Source organism: Lontra canadensis, unplaced genomic scaffold (genome assembly GCF_010015895.1).
Source record: "Lontra canadensis isolate GAN:19392208 unplaced genomic scaffold, GSC_riverotter_1.0 scaffold85, whole genome shotgun sequence".
NCBI lineage: Eukaryota > Metazoa > Chordata > Mammalia > Carnivora > Mustelidae > Lontra > Lontra canadensis.
The window spans coordinates 2,484,656-2,506,404 of record NW_022631079.1 but is presented as its reverse complement, the minus strand read 5'-3'; the positions used below and the strand labels follow the sequence as shown (position 1 = coordinate 2,506,404).

General features: G+C 42.5%; 1 protein-coding gene across 2 annotated transcripts in view; it reads right to left on the bottom strand.

Moving 5' to 3' along the window:
• Positions 1 to 21,749, bottom strand: part of A1CF (APOBEC1 complementation factor) — an 80,965-nt gene that overhangs the window by 8,444 nt on the left and 50,772 nt on the right. The window contains exons 6-9 of one of the 2 annotated variants that reach the window (XM_032883006.1): positions 17,437 to 17,601; positions 10,947 to 11,044; positions 6,596 to 6,869; positions 4,483 to 4,688 (exon numbers count right to left, since the gene is read on the bottom strand). In XM_032883006.1, coding sequence (XP_032738897.1) covers positions 4,483 to 4,688; positions 6,596 to 6,869; positions 10,947 to 11,044; positions 17,437 to 17,601 — 743 coding nt within the window. The remainder of the gene's footprint in view (positions 1 to 4,482; positions 4,689 to 6,595; positions 6,870 to 10,946; positions 11,045 to 17,436; positions 17,602 to 21,749) is intronic. The other variant, XM_032883007.1, reaches the window with a different exon arrangement.

Sequence of the window (21,749 nt, the reverse complement as noted above, 5' to 3'; positions counted from 1 at the left end):
TTCTTTGGTGTTCGTTGTGATCTCTCCTCTTTCATTCCTGATTTTATTGATTTGGGTCCTTTCTCTTTTCTTTTTGATAAGTCTGGCCAGGGGTTTATCAATCTGATTAATTCTTTCAAAGAACCAGCTCCTAGTTTTGTTGATTTGTTCTATTGCTTTTTTGGTTTCTATTTCATTGATTTCTGCTCTGATCTTTATGATTTCTCTTCTCCTGCTAGGTTTAGGGTTTCTTTCTTGTTCTTTCTCCAGCTCCTTTAGGTGTAGGGTTAGGTTGTGTACCTGAGACCTTTCTTGTTTCTTGAGAAAGGCTTGTACTGCTATGTATTTTCCTCTCAGGACTGTCTTTGTTATGTCCCACAGATTTTGAACCGTTGTGTTTTCATTATCATTTGTTTCCATGAATTTTTTCAATTCTTCTTGAATTTCCTGGTTGAGCCATTCATTCTTTAGAAGGATGTTGTTTAGTCTCCATGTATTTGGGTTCTTTCCAAATTTCCTCTTGTGATTGAGTTCTAGCTTCAGAGCATTGTGGTCTGAAAATATGCAGAGAATGATCCCAATCTTTTGATACCGGTTGAGACCTGATTTAGGACCCAGGATGTGATCTATTCTGGAGAATGTTCCATGTGCACTAGAGAAGAATGTGTATTCTGTTGCTTTGGGATGAAATGTTCTGAATATATCTGTGATGTCCATCTGGTCCAGTGTGTCATTCAAGGCCTTTATTTCCTTGTTGATCTTTTGCTTGGATGATCTGTCCATTTCAGAGAGGGAGTGTTAAAGTCCCCTCCTATTATTGTATTATTGTTGATGTGTTTCTTTGATTTTGTTATTAATTGGTTTATATAGTTGGCTGCTCCCACGTTAGGGGCATAGAAATTTGAATTGTTAAATCTTCTTGTTGGACAGATCCTTTGAGTATGATATAGTGTCCTTCCTCATCTCTTATTATAGTCTTTGGCTTAAAATCTAATTGATAGGATATAAAGATTGCCACTCCTGCTTTCTTCTGATGTCCATTAGCATGGTAAATTCTTTTCCACCCCCTCACTGGAGGTGTCTTCGGGTTTAAAATGAGTATCTTGTAGGCAAAATATATATGGTTTTTGTTTTTTTATCCATTCTGATGCCCTGTGTCTTTTGATTGGGGCATTTAGCCCATTAACATTCAGGGTAACTATTGAGAGATATGAATTTAGTGCCATTGTATTGCCTGTAAGGTGACTGTTACTGTATATTGTCTCTGTTCCTTTCTGATCTACTACTTTTAGGGTCTCTCTTTGCTTAGAGGACCCCTTTCAATATTTCCTGTAGAGCTGGTTTGGTGTTTGCAAATTCTTTCAGTGTTTGTTTGTCCTGGAAGCTTTTAATCTCTCCTTCTATTTTCAATGATAGCTTAGCTGGATATAATATTCTTGGCTGCCTGTTTTTCTCGTTTAGGGCTCTGAATATATCATGCCAGCTCTTTCTGGCCTGCCAGGTCTCTGTGGATAAGTCTGCTGCCAATCTAATATTTTTACCATTGTATGTTACAGACTTCTTTTCCCGGAGTGCTTTCAGGCTTTTCTCTTTGTCACTAAGACTTGTAAATTTGACTATTAGGTGACGGGGTGTGGACCTATTCTTATTGATTTTGAGGGAGGTTCTCTGCACTTCCTGGATTTTGATGCTTGTTCCCTTTGCCATATTGGGGAAATTCTCTCCAATATTTCTCTCCAATATACCTTCTGCTTCCCTCTCTCTTTCTTCTTCTTCTGGAATCCCAATTATTCTAATGTTGTTTTGTCTTATGGTGTCACTTATCTCTCGAATTCTCCCCTCGTGGTCCAGTAGCTGTTTGTCCCTCTTTTGCTCAGCTTCTTTATTCTCTGTCATTTGGTCTTCTATATCGCTAATTCTTTCTTCTGCCTCATTTATCCTAGCAGTGAGAGCCTCCATTTTTGATTGCACCTCATTAATAGCTTTTTTGATTTCAACTTGGTTAGATTTAATTCTTTTATTTCTCCAGAAAGGGCTTTTATATCTCCTGAGAGGGTTTCTCTAATTTCTTCCATGCCTTTTTCGAGCCCAGCTAGAACCTTGAGAATCGTCATTCTGAACTCTAGATCTGACATATTACCAATGTCTGTATTGGTTAGGTCCCTAGCCTTTGGTACTGCCTCTTGTTCTTTTTTTTTGTGGTGAATTTTTCCGCCTTGTCATTTTGTCCAGATAAGATTATATGAAGGAGCAAGTAAAATACTAAAAGCGTGTCAACAACCCCAGGAAAATATGTTTTAACCAAATCAGAAGAGATCCCAAATCGTGAGAAGGGAGCGAGGGGATAAAAAGAAATTCAGAAAGAAAGAAAAAAAAAGAAACAATTAAAAAGTGAAAACGAATAAAGAAAAAATATAAAAAGAAAAAATATATATCTATATTAGATAATCTAGTTAAAACACGTTTAAAAAAAAAGAAACGGGTAAAAGTTAAAAAAAAATTTGGCAGAAGAGAGAAAAAAAATTGAAAAAGAAAAAAAATTAAATTAACTGCAAGACTAAAGAATCATGGGGAGAAAGCCATGAGTTCCATGCTTTGCTTTCTTATCCTCTGGAATTTCTCTGCTCTCCTTGGTATTGAAACTGCACTCCTTGGTAGGTGAACTTGGTCCTGGCTGGATTCTTTGTTGATCTTCTGGGGGAGGGGCCTGTTGTAGTGATTCTCAAGTGTCTTTGCCCCAGGTGGAGTTGCACCACCCTTACCAGGGGCCGGGCTGAGTAATCCGCTCGGGTTTGCTTTCGGGAGCTTTTGTTCCCTGAGCGCTTTCCGTAGAGTCCGGAGGACGGGAATGAAGATGGCGGCCTCCCAGTCTCCGGCCCGGAGGAGCCGAGAGCCCGGGGCCCCACTCCTCAGTGTGCCCTCAGAGAACAGCGCCCAATTACTCCCGTCACCCTGGCCTCCAGCCTCTCTACGAGCTGACCGAGCCTGCGACCGGTTCAAGGTAACCCCGAGTTTAGAGCTCACTCCTCGGCTCTGTCTCTGTAGCCGGCTTCCCCGTTCTAATACCTGCAAGCTCTGCGACACTCAGACCCCCGATCCTTCTGTGACCCTGCGGGACCTGAGGCCACGCTGATCCCGCGTGGGCTTCACCCTGGTTTAGCCTCTGGAGCCATGTCCCTCAGCGGAACAGACTTTTAAAAGTCCTGATTTTGTGCTCGTTGCTCCGCTGCTTGCCAGGAGCCAGCCCCTCCTCCCGCGGTCTATCTTCCCGTCGCTTTGGATTCACTTCTCCGCCAGTCCTACCTTTCAGCAAGTGGTTGATTTTCTGTTTCAAGAATTGCTGTTCTTCTTCTTTTCAATCTCCCATTGGATTTGTAGGTGTTTGCAATCTTTAGATAAGCTATCTAGCTGATCTCCTGCTACCTATCTCAGCCTGCTACTTCTCCTCCATCTTGACTCCTCCCAATAGATGGTTTTTGATCAAAGAAATGAGTGCTGTGTGCCACTCTACTAGGCATCCTTATTTTTAATTTACTGGGTAGGGTTAGCAGAAACCTTAGATGAACTAATCTGTATGTACAAGATCCCCATTGATCCTACAAAAATAATAGGATGAGCTTTTAGAAAACCATGCTTTCTGCTTGATCACAATCAGAAGGCTACTTCCATGCATTTGGGGCTTATCCCTTTGGGGCTGGAGTAAGGATGTTTCCTTTGGGATCTCCTAACTGTATCTCTGAACAACTGGCATCAGTTCCTCAGCCAGTGTCTCTACAGAGAGCCTGGCAGACTGCACAGCCCCAGGCAACAGGCTCAGGGTTGACATAGATCCTGTTTTGTTTTATTTTTAACCCTGTTATTCACTTTCCACCCTGGAACAGCTTTTATAACTTCTAATTTTCCAATAATAAAAACTACAGCCTCATGTGGAAACATGGAAACTTGGGGCTGTGGAATGAAAGCATTACAAAGTCACCATCATGTCCTTCCCCAAACAAAATCCTTGTGGGAGACCTAATGGGATATGACCGACGGCATCTTATCGTTAATACAAGTCACGACATCACCAGGGGTGGTATGGTGTTTTCTCTCACACAGTGTTTCCCATAGAAGATGTCCTAAGTGTCCTACTCATTTCCTGTCATGATGCTCCCCATTAGCCAACTCCTACAGAGCAGGTGTTTATTTTGAAATAGGGTCTTTGCTTCATTTTATTTTCATGTAAGATATCAGTTGATAATTCTTAATAGCTCTCAGAATCCTCACATTCCATTTTGTTCAGATTATTTAGGAAATAGTAGAAAGCCTGTGATGGAACAGTGGCCCTCAAGGGGCAGCATTCTCTCGCTGTATGTTATGCTGATTGGTCACTTGACCTCTTTAACCCAACCAAACCAAACAATAGCCCAAGGAGGGATCAAGTCAGATCATTTGATGAAAGGCAAATGTGAATGGTCTTTGGCCCAACAGAAGGAAACTTATCTCTGGAATAACATTACCTACCTGGGGAGCAAGTTTAATTCCTTGGGGTTTTAAAGTGACAGGATTCATTGGGGTGAGCTCCATTCCAGGTAACATGTCATAGAGTTTGTCTTCTCTCTTGTCTCCCTTGACCTGGTATCCACGACCCAGGCCTGTATAGGCCAAATAGCCCCGGCCAGCCAGTCCTCTCACTCCCGCGGCCCCTACAGGTACATTCATGTAAATTTCTAGGAATGTAAGAAGGCATTAAACTGAATCAAACCACCAGAAGATCACCCTGAATCTTACTGTAATGGAAAAGTTAGCCCAAGTCACATTGATCATTGCCCTCAAGATGCATAGAAAACTCTAGGATTCTAATGTAATGAAACTCAATATAGAGTTCATAGTAAGTGTCTTGGTTTTTGTTTTTGTTTTTTAAATCTGTGGAAGAAAGCCATATTGTCAAAGCTACTGATAAATACATGAGCAACTTTAAAACTTTGGCCCAGAGAAAAAAATTGTAATTTCTATCTTCAGTTGACCTTTTGTTGACATTTCTCTATAGACTAATAAATGTTGGGAAGGTATTTAAACATCCCAGCATGGTATGACCACATGTATTAAAATAAGTCTTGCATTTTTTATCATTGATCAGTAGATCAGAAATGAATTCTAGCTTCCCCAATAATCCCAACCCCAATGATTGGTTGGGAAACATTGACCATTTAGAAACCATGTTTATCGGTTCACTATTTTCTGTTTTATGTTTGGACAATTTGAGGCTTTTATTTCCACTGAGTTTCATTAGTAGATTCCTTTTGATTTTTTGTTTTGCCATGTTACTACTTTGATTTCCTATTGGTGGTGTAAAGTGATAAAAAAATTAAATTGATTACCCTTCATCCATGAATATCATTCTTTGATTCCTTTCTTGTTATGTTTTTCCCCTTAGAGTGAAATTTTTTTTTTCCTACATTACAACTGGTTGACAATTTATATTTAATGTATGGATTATTTAACAATATGATTTCAGATTATAAATGCATAATACTTCAATGCCATAATTTGTTATCACATAGAGAAATATCCTGGAGGAAAACCTGATGATTATAATTTTGGGTGGAGTGATTTTATTATGATTATGGAACTTTTAAGGCTGTTGAAGACTAGAGCTTCTAGGATGGTCAATTCAGTTTTCCTGAAAAATAGCAAAACACAGTAAGATAATTGTTTTCACAGTAATCTGGATATGCCCCTTTGCTTCTAAGTAAAACCCAAGGATAGAGTTAAATACAATTCATTGCCGAATTGCCCAGAGTGGTGTCCTATTTGGAAGACAGAACTGGCATTCTTTTGGCATTAACTCTATCCTAGCAGAACCATTCAGAAGGATCCCATTAGGCAGAGACAAGGTAGTTTATTCAAAATAAAAATGCTTTCCTTAATGTCTATATTTTTTGAATTGAGCCCAGAGAACTGGGTGAACACTTGGAATTTCTGTAGGATTATATAGGAAAGATTTATTGTTTGGTAGTCAGTCTTTCTTCTATTTGGACTTTACTATTTAGTTCCCCATATCCTGGAGAAATAGGTTGATTTTCTCGACAGTGTGGCCTTTTAGAAGGCACAGCATGTATTTCTGGGGCGATGTCAGCTGAAAGTATCTCATATATCTGTTAGAATACGTATGATATTTTGTGATTATGTATGAATTTGATGCCACTGAGTTACCCTCAAATATACATGTGCCTTGACCTGTTTTTTGCTATTTGAGATAATTGGTTTCCATTGGACCATCCTGTTTTCACTTGGGTTTTCTAATGAGTCCCATATGACTGCAGTATAGTGGTCCAGTGATAAGGGAAAAGCTAACTACTTAGTCTGCACAAATTTTATGGGCCCAGACAATGATCAAATGTATGCATTAGACCCATTTGTGCTATGTTCTGACCAAGTTTTTTCAGTAACCAGTTGTAATGTGAAAAAAGATTTTTATGGAAGGACAACTACTGATACAATAATTCTTGATTTTTCATAAATGATTTCCCAGTCCTTTTCTCCCAGTGGGTCCATCCCATTTGTCTAAGGCTGTGGCAATACACATCATTTGAAATTGTAGAGTTATTCTAGAGCAAGAGTTGATGAGCATTACCTCTAACAGAAGGGGCTCGGATAATGGCCCTGTTGCCAAGGTGTCCTTTGGTGGCTGGGAAATGAAGGCCGGGGATTGCTGTATAGGCCTGAGGAGCATAGAAGACAGGAGCCCCAAGGTAGGTTGTGGTGGGATCATAAACATGGCCCAGAGAGTAAGTGTACTCTCCTTGCAGCATGGTGCCTCTTCCACCTGTGCCTCGGGTGTACCTAACGTAACTGTCTTTATCCACTGGTTTGGCTAGCGTCACTTCAATGGGGGACCCATCCAGCACCTGTTGTAGAGAACAAAGAAGAAGGAACATGAGAAGATATAAAGACAGCCAACTGTGCCTGAGCCCTGGTCTCTTGGGTGTTAGTCAATTTGATGGTCTGGTCACGGTCTCACTTATACATATCTTGTCTCTTCATGGGTTCATGTTCATGTGCCAGTTGAGTTTTCCTGAGTGGTTTTGTTGGAGAATTGCATATAATATGTGACAGGTTTGATGGGAACAAACTGGGCACCGAGCCCTGACATTCAGGTTGTAAATGATGTGATACAGTCCCTGTGACAGAGAATTATGTGAAAGTTTTATGTGATATATGTTTGAAGTTACATATTACATAATTTTAAGAAATTTTAGGTTAATAATGGGTGGAATATAATGTCTATTACTTAGCACAGCACAGGGAAGTTGGTAGGAAACCAGTAAGGAAATCTTGTCGATTGTTAACACTGTGGCAGGGATAGCCTTGTCAGATCTTTTAGGCCACCTGCCAGCTAGATGATTTACTCCTTAGAGCAGCCACTTGAAAGGTAAGTTTTCACTGGAAGAGAAGACAGGCTTAAAAGTGGTGGGAACTGGCTGGGATGGCAGGGGCAGTACTGAGATTTCTCGTCGCACAGTTCTTAAAACTTGTCCTCAAGGATTATTGGAGAGGTTTTGCTTGTTTGTTTTCCTAATGCAAGTTTTGGACAGTTTGCAAACAGATCCAGATATTGGCAAGAAGGGCTGCGGGGAGAGCTACACGCATGACTCACTTTTCCATATGGCTTGCGTACATAAGAGTCAAAGATGTCTCTCAACAAATGCTTGAAGGATTGAGGTGGTTCTTATTGATGGGACAAGGTGTTGTGAGGAAGCACTTGTAGCTTCTTCTGTGTAAGACAGGTATAAGCCTCTATTTTTATAAATAAAGCAAGTAATATGAAGCATTCCCTCCAGAATTCCCTGTCATGGCTGCTTGCCATTTTGTGAGTGCTCCGTGATTCTGAGACCATTGAGGCTTGCTGGCCAAAGTTGTGCTTCCTGGTTGTCACTTGTTCCTAGTTTCATATATCCGCCTGATTTTCTAGGAGCAGGAGCCAGTATTTAACATATTAGCTGGAATACATTGAGAGAGAGAATCCTGATGAAATTCAACTATCTCACACTGGTGTCGATGTTACTAGAAGAAACAGATCTGAGTGTCCAAAGGAACAGAGAGGTCTTACATAGAAGAATTTTTATCTTCATGTGGTGTATATATACAATGGAATACTATGCAGCCATCAAAAGAAATGAAATCTTGCCATTTGAGATGATGTGGATGGAACTAGAGGGTATTATGCTTAGCAAAATAAGTCAATTAGAGAAAGACAACTATCATATGATCTCCCTGATATGAGGAAGTGGAGATGCAACATGAGGGGTTTGGGGGGTAGGAAAAGAATAAATGAAACAAGATGGGATTGGGAGGGAGACAAACCATAAGAGACTCTAATCTCACAAAACAAACTGAGGGTTGCCGTGGGGAAGGGGGTAGGGAGAGGGTGATGGGGTTATGGACATTGGGGAGGGTATGTGCTCTGGCGAGTGCTGTGAAGTGTGTAAACCTGGCGACTCACAGACCTGTACCCCTGGGGCTAATAATACATTATATGTTTATTAAAAAAATAAAAAAAAATTATCTTCAGTCCTGTCTGGAGGAAGGTGAGACACCCAAATAGATCTCTGCTTCTAGGTCCTTCCATATTAAGAGACATTTTTAATGGAATGTTTCTTTACTGCAAAGTCAGATTTAGTAATAGATTTTGTACTGTGTTTATCTGTCCCTGTAATAGTGTTTTAAACTCACTATTGTATTTTAGTTATTTGGTCTAGATGTTTCAAGAGATAGGACGACATCTTATTAATCGGTGTATCCCCAAGCCCAGCAAAATTCCTTGCACATCACAGACATCCACAAGGATTTCCAGAACAAATGAACAATCAAATGCAAAGCTCAGTTCATCAACTTTCTCTCTAAATAGGTTTCCTTTCCTGCCTTCCCTGACCATGTCATCCTGGTCTCCCATATTGAAAACCAATGACTCTTGCTCACTTCAACATCCAGTCATTTCCTGGATGTTTTGAATTCATCCCCCATAGCCCTGTGTGGCGCTTTCTCCTACTTTGTATTCCTGCCCTTGATCAAGCCCTATTTCTTCCTATTTGCGTGACTGTAATAGCTTTTCAAAAAATTCCAATGATACCTCTCTTCCTACTCCATAAGATTGCAACTCTTAGTACATTCATTTCCCTAAATTGTATGTGATTATTACTCCAATACACAAAAAGCTTTTGAGTCTCACCCTGTCTAATAGGTCAACTATTAATATGCATATGTATACTCAAGCCTTACATAGTTCCTAGGCAAACTTACTTTTCATTTTCCCATACAACATTATAGTTAGATATAATATTTGGTACATATTTTAAGATATTGAATATATATTTAACCTCATGATATATACACATTGCTGTAAAAATATCTAACTGTAAGAACTGGGAACTATTTGAATATTTTTCCATTGTGATTATTTCAATGTAATTATTTAGCACATAATTTATTACTGACAGTCCCTTCTCAGCAACTGTCATGTATCCTCAGGAATGTTTTCAAATTGAGAAATGAACCTACAGATTGTTTTCAAGGTAGTAACAATTTTATGATACTAAATGTAATCACCAATGAAGACTAAATCATGTTTTGCTTCATGGACATGTATTTAAATTTGCATTCAATTTTTGCTTTACAGTTTTCGTGTTTTGGAGGCAGTGTGTGTGTGTTTTTTTTTCCCTCCAGGGCCCAAACATATGATTGGCCCCTAAACCCAGCCACGTGTGACTAAAGGATGTGCTCCAGAGGTGCTCCCTTAGCCCCTGGCTGTGTCCTGGGGCCAAAGATCCCTACTTCTCCCAAGGAGACCTGCTCTACACAGCCCTCTCTCCGTGAGGCTTCCACTACATTTCCTGCCCCCCACCCCATTGCCTTGACTCTGGTGGTGCTCTGAGCTTCGGTTTCACCTCTCTTGAGTTCCCTCCTCCACACTCACCCTTCTGTTCTTAGTCCCTTCACCATCTGTCTGCCGTTAGGACTAACTGTGCAAAGCCAGACGGGCGACATGGCCCTACGTGCATGATGTTCTAACCGAATCGGTCAATTTTCACTGTTCCTCAGTCATCTCCTGCTTTTTCCAAATTCCGAGTCTCTGAGATTGCCTCTCCATTTCTGCGGTTTTTCCCTTTGGGAATTCTGTCCAACTTTTATCGCTTCTCATGGATACCATCGTCTCATCTCCATGAAGATTTACTGATTCCTTCGGACTTTTTCACCTCTCTATCTATAAATGTAATGAAACTGAACTTATTTGGCTGAACTATGAAAGATGTTTGTGGACCCGTTCTATTCCTCTGTAGACTTCTACCTTGGTAACAAGTATTTTTTTTTTTTTTGTCCCAGACATTGTTTAGCAAAGTAAGTGGTCTATAGAAAGATTTTAATGTTTATTGCCATTGACAAGTAAATATGATCTTGGTTTCTATGTACAAGTCAGGAGAAAGGCTTTTAGAAGCTAATTTTCCCCCACCCCACTCTTGGCAAGGGGAAGAGACCCAGAGCCTTCCAGAGTAGGAAAGGCAGACTCTGAGGGCAGAATGACAACAGAATTGGCCTGTTTTCTGGTCTTCAACCTCCAAAATACTGCAGTAATGAGGTGATAATCTCTTCAAGTAATGAGAGAAAACCGGGCCTGAGAAAAATGCCTTGAAATAATGTACTCCAATCACCCACTTTGTAGGAAAATTGAGAGCCAGGGACTTGGTTCAAATCACCCCAAATTAGAGATAGAGCCAGACACATGAGCCACATCTGCACTGTGTTTCTGTCACTTCTCTTGTGTTCATCTTTGATGGACCTAGGCAGTCTTGTCAGAAGTGGAGAAAGCCTGAGGGACACAGACTTGCGGGATTGTTCTTCTGAATAAAATTTACGCAACACACTTGGGTGAAACCTGTGTGTGTGTGTGTGTGTGTGTGTGTGTGTGTGTACGTGTTGTCCTACCTTACCTTCCCATTTAAAGCCTTCATAGCCTCTACTGCATCTTCTCGATTACTGAAGTGCACAAAAGCATAGTCTCGAATCTTCTTTACTCTCTCCACAGCACCTAGAAATGGAGAGTAGCCCCATTAGCAAAAACCAAGAAAGCCCTGAGAATGATTTGATTTTTTTTTTTTTTTCTGGGAGACTAACTACTTAGCTAAGCTCTTAGTGAGAATATTCACTAGGTCCAGGTTTACAATTCAACACATCCAACAGAAGTTTTATTTGTATTTTTTTAACATGCCCTATATTCTGCCTTATTGTTAGTTATGGATTGTGTTTCCCACTTCCTAGGTTATAAGATCCTTAAGGATAGAAGTACTATCTTACTTTGTCTGGCATAAAATGTAAAAGATAGTAACTTATACTCAGTGAAATATTCATTGAATTGATTTGAATTTAACTACTGGACATCCTATTAATCTCTACTTAGGCGATTACCTTTTAAAATTTTATGGCTTTTCCCCAGAAAAATGTTTCATCTTTTGATTTATGGACTAAAACTTTAGAATTAGGAAAGACTTTAGTGATGATTTACTTTAAGCTTTTTAAAAAATTTATTTGGCCTTAATGTAAGTATTTTTAACTTAGATTAGGAACCTAGGGTTCTGACAAGGGAAGTGAGATTCATGAGTTGACACCACTAGGAACCCAAATGCAGATTTCTTAACTGCTTATCTGATGTTCTTTTGATTAAAAAAAAGTAATTCTGGACACTGGGGAGGGTATGTGCTATGGTGAGTGCTGTGAATTATGTAAGACTGAAGATTCTCAGACCTGTACCCCTGAAACAAATAGTACATTATATGTTTTATAAAAAAGTGGTTTCTGAAAGAATATCAGAAAACCAAGACAGTTCCTTGCAATCCTGTTCATAATATTTAAATGTTGGAAACAATGTAGATATCCACTAACTCTACCTTGAGAAATGTCTTTTATAGAAGCACTCCTGGAGTGCTAGAGAAGCAAAAGGATCAGCATAAAGACATAACTTTACCGCTGTTAAAATAGCAAAAATAAAACCACTCAAAGTCCATTCTCATGAGGTTGATTATACCCAATACATTCATATAAAATAATGTGAGTATTTAAAGAGAACAAATAGGGGGCGCCTGGGTGGCTCAGTGGGTTAAAGCCTCTGCCTTCGGCTCAGGTCATGATCTCAGGGTCCTGGAATTAAGTCCCGCCTCTGGCTTTCTGCTCAGTGGGGAGCCTGCTTCCTCCTCTCTCTCTCTGCCTGCCTCTGCCTATTTGTGATCTCTGTCAAGTAAATAAATAAAATCTTCAAAAAAAAAAAAAAAGAACAAATAGACCTATGTATACTTACGTGGAAAGCTTTAAGACCTATTGTTAAATTTTAAAAGTTTGTAAAATAATAACTTTAATACTCTAACATTTATGTTTTTAAAATCCCAACCCACATATGTGCACACATAAATAAGGATATACTCACAGAAAGAGAACTGGAAAGACAGAGACCAAACTGTTAAAATAGAGATTACTTCAGGAATGGGGAGAAAAGTTGGAGAGAATAAAGGGAAATTTCATATTTTAATTTATATGCCTTGGTATTTTGCAAACATTTGCAATGCTTATTATTTGTGTAATAAAAAAATAACAAATCAACCTAATCTATTTTTATATAGAGGAACTGCTGCATATGTTGATGGTAACATGTACAAAAAAAAGTTTTACCAGAACAGTTGAAACTTACATTTTATTATTAAAATGTTGCTAGAGAATATTGTTGATTACACAGTCTCAAGAATAAGTTATTCTTCTTGGAGTGAAGGTGAAACGGACACTTGTGTAACTTGTTAGCAGTTAACTGTTTAGCATGCCAACTGTCATCTTTTTTTAAACATTTTTTTTAAAGATTTTATTTATTTGACAGACAGAGATCACAAGTAGGCAGAGAGACAGGCAGAGAGAGAGGAGGAAGCAGGCTCCCTGCTGAGCAGAGAGCCTGATGCGGGGCTCGATCCCAGCACCCTGGGATCATGACCTGAGCTGAAGGCAGAGGCTTTAATCCACTGAGTCACCCAGGTGCCCCCAGTTGTCTTTTAGTGACTCTGACTCGGGGGTGTCTCGAGAGACTGGGTTCCTTCTCTTATCCTAATCACCACACAGAACCTACGATGGGACCCTTCCCTAGGAAGGACGAGAAGAGCAGATAAGGTTTCTCCTTTATCCTCTCCTATCAAGGTTCAGTTATCTATCCTGTTAGATTCAAGATCACAAAGGCAATTTGACTTTTTACTCTCCCACAATGGTTGGACGGCTGTAAGTTGTCTTTTGGAATGATGGCAGAGCTGTAATGCAGGGATCATTGAAAAACTTGGGGTAATCCTCTCATCCCTCAGCGTTCAACCCTTGACTTCTTATGGCAGTCATTGTCCAGGGCACGACTGTCTGGTAAGGCTAAGGAAGTACATGAAGGTATTTGAGACCATGAAGCAGGGGACGTGGAATTAACTGACCTTCCAGCACCGTCTCTTTAGTCCTTCAGGGTCGGGTAGGGTAACTACCGTGACCTAACCCCATGGCTTATCCTGGTCATTGAGAAGTGAAAGGGGAGGCCAATGAGGGTCTCTATCTTTCCAGTCTTGGCTCCATTCATTCTTCAGTGCTGTCCTTCATCAAGGCTCCTCTTGACCGTTAGCCCCCCGAGAACAGGATCTGGTTTAGGGGCGTCCTGGTATTATCATCACCAGGTCCTACCTAGTACCGTGTGTGCAGAGGCTGCTCTACAAGTAATACATGGGAAGAGCAAATATTACCAGTCAATTCACGCTCCAGCTTCCAGCACTCATATTCGTTAGGTGGCATTTCGGATGGTTATGGATCTAAGTGTCCCCCAGCTCTGCTCGCAGGTAACGAACTTGGCTTGGATTTTTAAGCTAGGCTGTTCAGCTGCACCTGACTTTGGAAATCTTAATGAATGAAGATCTAGCCTCATGAAACAAGTTAGAAAGGGAGCGTGGTTTTCCCTACAATAGTGTTCACCACGTGGCTTATGATGGTATGGCCCTTCTTCAGTCTGTAGGAGTTTGTTTACTGATGGATCATTACTTGGCAGAGGGCAGAAGCCATAAAATAACAGCGGTCATCATCAGCAACGAAGTAAAAGACTCTAAAGTCGTAATGTGGGGAACTGCAAAAATATTACTCAATTCATGATCCACTTGTCAGCAATGCATCAATTACCCGATGAGAAACACGCTGCTATCCGAAGGCCATGGTTCTCAGAGCAGCAGCTTCAGCTTCCCCCCCCCCCCCCCCCCCGGGAACTCAGGAGAAATGCCAATGCCCGGCCTCCCCAACCCCCACCCTGGACCCACTGATTCAGAAACGCCCGGGGGAAGAGCCCGCAATCTGTTTTATGCCCTCTTGGTGATTCGGATGTGAAACTGTTTTAGGGAAATCAGATTTTGTAGAATGACTATAATTGGAATTTCAGCAGATGGCCTTAGGCTACACAGGGGAAAAACTGAGGTTTTCAGCCCCAGTTTCTGTTCTGATCGTCAGTTATTTCTCTGAATGTCAGTAGAGTATTTTTAGGTTAATCAGGGTTAAAATAATAGGGTCAAATATTTGCCAGGAATATTTAGGCTCCTTTGAGGGATCCAAACTTTCAATATGGTTTTTAAGGGGTTATTTTCCTATTCTCTCTGGAAATTTTCCTAGGTAAGTATAAACACACCCTTTCCACTGGAAAATAAACTAGTCAGCTCTGACTTTTTCTTCCTAATACAGCAGGTGTCTGCTAGTCCTCTACCCTCTATAGTTTATATTCTTTTGTGGAGTGCCAAGAAGCAGCCACACATCACTATAGAGCCCTGAGTTGTGCCACCAGAGAGGGGAGAGGAGGAGAGAGGGAGAGAGAGCCTGCATTTATTATTTTCACTATAACTAGGACGACACGAGCTCATGTCTCCCTTTAATGGGATAAACTGATGACCAGAGGACTAGGACAGGAAGCAGTCTTTGAGTCATTTCTCATTCCAGCCTTTTCCAAAAAGCAAAAACAGAACAAAGCAAAATGGTAATGTTTTAATTAGATAAAAGGGAGATATATATTTTGCAACTGTCATCACCATGTGTTTCTAGAACCTCTTCGTGAACCAAAACTGAAACCCTGGATCTATTAAATAATCATTTCTGAGTCCTTTCTCCCCTGTCCCTGGGTAGCCACCGTGATTATCTATTCTTCAGGACCCAGGGTGTCGTTTCCCCCAGTGATGGCGTTATTTTGTATTTCCATGTACAGGGCACATGGTTCTCTCTGTTCCAACTTCTCCCAGCATCTGTGTCATCTTTGATGATCGCTACTACTACTGCGATTGTTATCTTGGCCAGTGGGCAATGTTTTGGAGTTGCATTTCCCAGGTGAATAACGAGTGACGTTGAACATCTTTTAATGTGAGTGTTGACCTTGTGTCTACAGCAATCGCACAACATTGTTCATTGGACAAATAAACATTGGAATTTTTATTTAATTTTTGGTAGACGTATTGTTTGCAGATGTTTTCTCCCATTCTGTGGGTTGCTTTGTCAGTGTTGAGAGTGTCCTCTGGTGCAGTTTTTAATTTGGGTGTAGTTCAATTAATCTATTTTTTCTTTGTTGCCTGGACTTTTAATACAGAGAATTTGTTGCCAAATCCAATGTCATGAAGCTTTACCCTGTATATTCCTCTAATGTTTTTTAGCTCACAAGTCACTTCTCTTAAACATGAATCTTATATGTGCCCCAAGGATAGGCTGTCATGGCTGTTATTCTTCTGGAGTATCATTTAGCTGGGCAGGGTGGGGGTGGGAGGTGCAGAGGGAGAAGGTGAAAGAGAATCTCAAACAGGCTCCCTGTTGAGCATGGAGCCTGATGCGTGGCTCAATCTCACAACCCTGAGATCATGACCTGAGCCAAATTCAAGAGTTGGACACTTAACTGGCTAAGTCACTGGAGGGTGGTGTGTGTGTCCACTCTTCTGGAACATCTTAAACTCCTTCCACACATACATTACACCTGTTCACTCCTCCCACAGTGCCTGGCACATAGGAGCTACTAAAGTGATGATAGTTGAATGAATGAGTGAGTGAGAGGAATGAGGATGGGGCAGGGAGATCTCCAGGTGGTTAAGAACGTGGTCTTAGCCAGACCTGGATTCAAATCTGGGATTTGCCACTTAATAGTTGTATGACCCTGAGGAAGCAATGTAACTGCTCTGTGTTCTGGTTTTCCCACCTTTACAGTAATGGAAGTGCCACAGTAACCTATATCCTAGGGTGACTTGTGCCATGAAAGTGGAAAAATTTTATCGTAGTGATAAACTTAGGCCAGAGTGTGTTCCCAAACATGTTAATTCCACAAGATGGTTGGCCAAAAAGAGACCCATGGTCCAAAAATTTGGGAAAGGAGCCATCCTACATTTCCCTTTGGAGACTTTCAAAGCACATTAGAAGGTTAAGGACTCTGATAAGTTCTGCAATAAAAAAAAGAATCTGTTTAATTGTCCTGAATCTTGTGTTTATGGATTTGACCATGGACCCCTTTTATCAGTAGCATCTACTAAGTGTCCACAGAATTAATGTTCTGCAGAACTGGCTTTGGAAAATTCTCATTTGGACATTGTTTCCTGAAATGCTTAACCTGTCTCAATATCGTAGTTCCTACAGGAGAAAAAAGCAATGAGGTCTGAATCTCATGGTATAAAACTGATACTACAAAGTACTGACAAGATGAGCAGCAATAATTATCCCCCTCCATCTCCCTCTGTTCCTTTCCCTTCCTCCTCACCCAAATGAGTTTCTTGGAATTAATTCTCATCTCCCTATTTATGTAGCTGAAGTAACAATCATATTCCATTCAACCAGTGGTTCTCAAATGGGGGCAAATTTGCCCTCCAGAGTAAGTGTCTGGAGACATTTTTGGCTATTACATCTTGGGGGGTGTTACTGGCATCTAAAGGGTAGAGGTATGGGATAGAGTTAAAATTCCTATAATGCCCAGGACAGAGCCCCCACGACCAAGGATTATCTGGCCTAAAATGTTAAGAGCACTGAGGGTGAGAAACCCTGACTTCGATATAGTTCTGGTTATACATTCCTCAACACAGTAAATATTTACTGAGCATCTACTATGACCCAGGCCCAGAGACTGGGGCTGAGGAGATGACAGAAGCCAAAGAACCCTCATGGGATTTACAGTTTAGTGAAGGAAGTTGTGTGTTAATTAAGTAATCACACAGATAACTGTAGAGTAATGATGCCAATGAATGTTTTAGGACCATGTGTCCCTTTTTCTCTAATCCTAGGGCTGGTCTATGGTTTTTGTAGTCTACATGCAATTAGAAGAATGCTAAAGGAAAGCTATTCTGTTTAAAGTCACGGGAAATCATCGGTAGCCCAAGTGTTTTTAAAGTACATCTCAAAAACTTCATCTTCTCTGGTATGTCCTACCTGGTTTAATATTGTTGAATTCTTTCTCAATCATCTCTTCCGAGGTAGACAGCATCAGATTTCTCACGTACAGGATTTTCACGGAGGACATTGTGTCCTCGTCCACCTCCACCTCGGGCTCCGCCCAGTCTACTGCGATAGGATGACCCCATAACTGAATCCTTCCTGTTCAAAAGGATCACAAGTATGATTAGTTATGCAGAAATCAGGAAATCATCATCTCCATTTGCTGAGATGGCCTTTTAAATGCAACCGATGTTTTGAGGTCTTGGTAGAGTATGAAGACTGATATTCAAGAGGTGATGACTGATTTTAGGAAACCTTCCAAATAGAAGGAAAAGGTGGTAGAAGGGATTCTCTGTGGCAGACAGCTTATCGTAATGATGGAGCATAAACAGAACTGGGATGTGGTTTGAAATGCAACAGAAATGAGGCAGCAATGGGAAGGTTTGGGTTCTCCAGCTCCAGCTCTCACAGGGGGAGGAAAATAGTCATTGAAAGGGAGGTGGCAGAAGGTGAGAAAGGGCAAAATGGATTTAGGGCTCTGACATAGAGTCTGACTTCATGAAGCATTAAAAAGGTCAGTAGGAAGTATGTCTGCTGCTGTTGGGATCTGCGTGACCAGTGGCCACCACCAAGCTACAAACTGGTGTGTGGGCAAGAGTGACTGGGGACACAGGGTCCCCTCGTATGTTCTCTGTCCCTTACATTCGTTAGGGCTCTCATCAGCTCTGCTCCCTCCTCTTTCTCTGATGGCACATGGACAACTTGGGAATCTGCAGAAAAACATTTCACCGTGTTCAAGAAGACAAAGCAATGGAAGGGTCTGTGATGAGAAACCGAACTCTTTGTGATGACTACGTCTATTCTTGGATTCCTGAAGTTGCAATTTATTGTGTATCTTGCCCTATAGAATGTGTTTTCCATTCGCTACCTCGGTTCCCGCTCACAATCACTCCATGGGGAGGGGCGGTCAACTTAATTTCTAAATTTGGAAATTCTGTGTGTTTTTTGTGAGTCGTTTTGGAAGAGCTTTAAGAAATACCCAACCTGGGGCACCTGGCTGGCTCAGTGGGTTAAGCCGCTGCCTTTGGCTCAGGTCATGATCTCAGGGTCCTGGGATCGAGCCCCACATCGGGCTGTCTGCTTGGCAGCGAGCCTGCTTCCCCCTCTCTCTCTGCCTGCCTATCTGCCTACTTGTGATCTCTCTCTCTGTCAAATAAATAAATAAAATCTTTAAAAAAAAAAAAAAAGAAGAAATACCCAACCTGAGTCCCACTCATAGGTGTGCTGGACCCAATCTGCTTCCACTTGCTGTTAGACTGCTATATTTTCAGAGAACACTGTTATAGCCCATTGGCCTTTGCCATCCTGGTCTGGGACGGCAGGAGGCTGTCGGCCAGCCAGAAGGTCTGCAGAAGGCTGCGGTGGACGGAATTGGAGGAGGTATTGTAAACAGTGATCTCCTTCACCATCCCCGTGGAAGTCAGGGCTGCTGAGGGATTTGGGAACATAGGCTTTGAAGTTCAAGTTCAAATGTCAGATCACAATCCTGACTAGGAAGTCACCTTTTAAAACACTGATCTCCTCATCTACAAAATGGGGATAATGGAAGTACTACCTAGTGTCATGGAAATAAAAGATGGTGTACGTAAGGGACCTAATCTCTTTCCAGGGATGTGCTCTCCCTTGACCGTTTTGGGGTTTTTGGTCTTTCCTTGTGGCATAGTTTCTTCAGAGTTACTCTTTGGGTGAAATAGATAGTATTTGTTGTTGTTGTTGTTGTTTGTTTTTTAAGCATTTCCTTTGGAAGGGAGCAATGCCCACTGTAGTAAAGGCTCCTGTTTACTCCTCCAGGCATTCTTACCAACCTCCCCTCGGGTGATGGCCAGTATCCTGAGTCGATGGAGTTAGCATTGAATGACAACACGAGCCACACAACAAAATAACCTAGAAAACTTAAAACACCAGGGCCCCAGAGAGGCCGATTCAGGTGATCAGAGGTTGATCTGGTTTCTGGTATTGTTTCAAAACCTCCTCCTATCATTTGCATCTGCAGCCCACAGTGGACAGCTGCTGACTTAGATCTCGCGTTCTCGAACTTGGGTCTCCACAGCATGGTATCCTGGGAGCTCGTTGCAAATGCAAATGGCGGGTGCCCGTCCAGACCCGCTGAGCCTGGAACTGCGGGGTGCGGCCGCGCTGGCTGCGCTCTCACGAGCCCTCCAGGTGACTGCCACGCTGGCTGATGGTGGAGCCATGGCGAGAACTTGCCTCGCAGCATCCTTACCATGCTCTGCTTGCTTCAGAGGTGGACGCCGAGACCGGGGCTGTGGGACACACACCCCTCTGGAAGGACGCAGGGCCGGGAGGCAGTGGCCACTGTTGGCAGGGAGGTAAGTGGCTGGGCCCCACACGTCACATTCATTAGACAGCGGTTGTCTCTGTCTCCAAGTCTGGGTGGGTTAGGAAGGAAAAGCTGCTTGCGGCTCTTATCGTGGTTGCTAAAGATGCCTGCTTCCCAACCAGGCTCCCCAGAGAACTGCCAGTGACCCAAACCCTTTGCTGCTGTTGAATCTACAGTGAGGGAACAGGCTCTCCCAGTGGGTCGTCGGTCTTGCTCGCGGGGTGTGGCAGGAACGAGCAGTCGGCTCTGGCTGGCGGATCCGCGGCCAGTCCACAGCCAGGACGCCCGAGACTCCCGCGCAGCCCAAGAAACTCAGCTCAGTCGAGTGTCCCTCCGGGGGGGATGAAGGGGGCTGCCTCGGTCCTCACGAAGGGGTGCAGTGGCCGGGGAGACCAAGGGGGCCTGTATGCCAGTGGTTCCTGCAGGCACCATCTCTAAGGAAAAGTCAGGGCCTCGGGGGCAGGCATAACCAAGTTCCAGAGAATTCCTGAGGGCTGGCTACCCCATCCTGGTGGGACTAGTCCGCTCGGTTCAAGTGGAGAGAAACTCTTTGGTGGGTCAGTATGCGGTTTTCTTGGAAGAGCGGAAGCCGAGAGAAAGTTCTGGTTCTCTAGGGATGCTGATTAGCCCCTGAAAGCTATCTTTCTCTCATATTGTACCCTCTCTCACCGCTAGCCTCCCTGACCCCCCAAAATATGGCATGTATCTGGTTGTACCAGTCATGGGGAGAAGTGGTTAGTGGGAGCTGGGGAGCGGCAGCTGGTTTCTCAGCCCTGGGGCAGCTCAGCTGGGGCTTTGAATGCCATGGGGCAGTGGAGGAGGGGAGGCTGCTGGTCATTCTTGGGGTGGGGGGTACTGTTTTCAGAATAAAGGAGACACCAACCAGCATGGTGTTGTCTAGAACACAGGGGAGTTTGTCCTGCTGGAAAGAAGGCTTTTGTGGGGAAATGGAAGGTAGCCAGTATGTGTGGAAAGGACTGGAGCCTTGAGTAACAGGCTCAGTTTTTCCCTCTGTCTCCGCTGCCCCAAGCCAGCAGGTGATTATTGTTGAACCGATGAGTGAGCAGGCCCATTCAGCTCCCCTTCCCCCTGCCTGACACAGAGAGATCCAAGTCCTATTATTGGCCAGAATCATCGAAAGGATGACCTGGTATTTCGGGAACACTGATCTGGGGGGGATGTTTGTCGAGAAGGAGGCAGAGAGTGGGGTAATCCAAAAGATAACAGAGTTGGGAGATAATCTGGAATTTTTGAAAACTGTCTCGGTTTGGGTAGATGTTTTTCAACTCCAGTGATGGTCTGAGATCAGGATGGATCCAAGGGACTTTTTCATGGCAGAACCGTTGAAGAGGGACGAGTCATCGAGGATACCAGAGATTAAATTCGGGTCAACGAGGGGCTAAGGACACCTCAGGAGGAGCGTCGGGGGTTTTCTGTGCCTGCGTAGCACAGGGTCTGACCATGGGATGGTAGCAGAGTAGGGAAGGGAAGCGTCAACCTGAAAAATCCCCATCTCACTAGTGGATTTGGCAACTTTGGGGGCGATCTCTTATCTTTTCACTTGAGCTGTCTTCATGAAAATAATAATAAAAAAATCTTCCCCGAGGCACCTGGGTGGCTCAGGTGGTTGAGCTTCTGACTGACTCTTGATTTTGGCTCAGGTCACGATCTCAGGGTCCTGAGATCAAGCTCCACATTGGGCTCCGTGCTCAGTGGGGAGTCTGGTTGGGATTCTCTACCTCCCCCTCTGCTCCTGCCCTCCCCAATAAATAAATCATAAAAAATAAATCTTTCCGCAGATCAGAAGTCATCTTCCAATTCTGAAAACTTCTAGAGGGCTTACCCTCTCAGTGGGTTAAATTTTCTTTTATGTTGAAGTACAGTTCATACACCTGTTACACTAGAC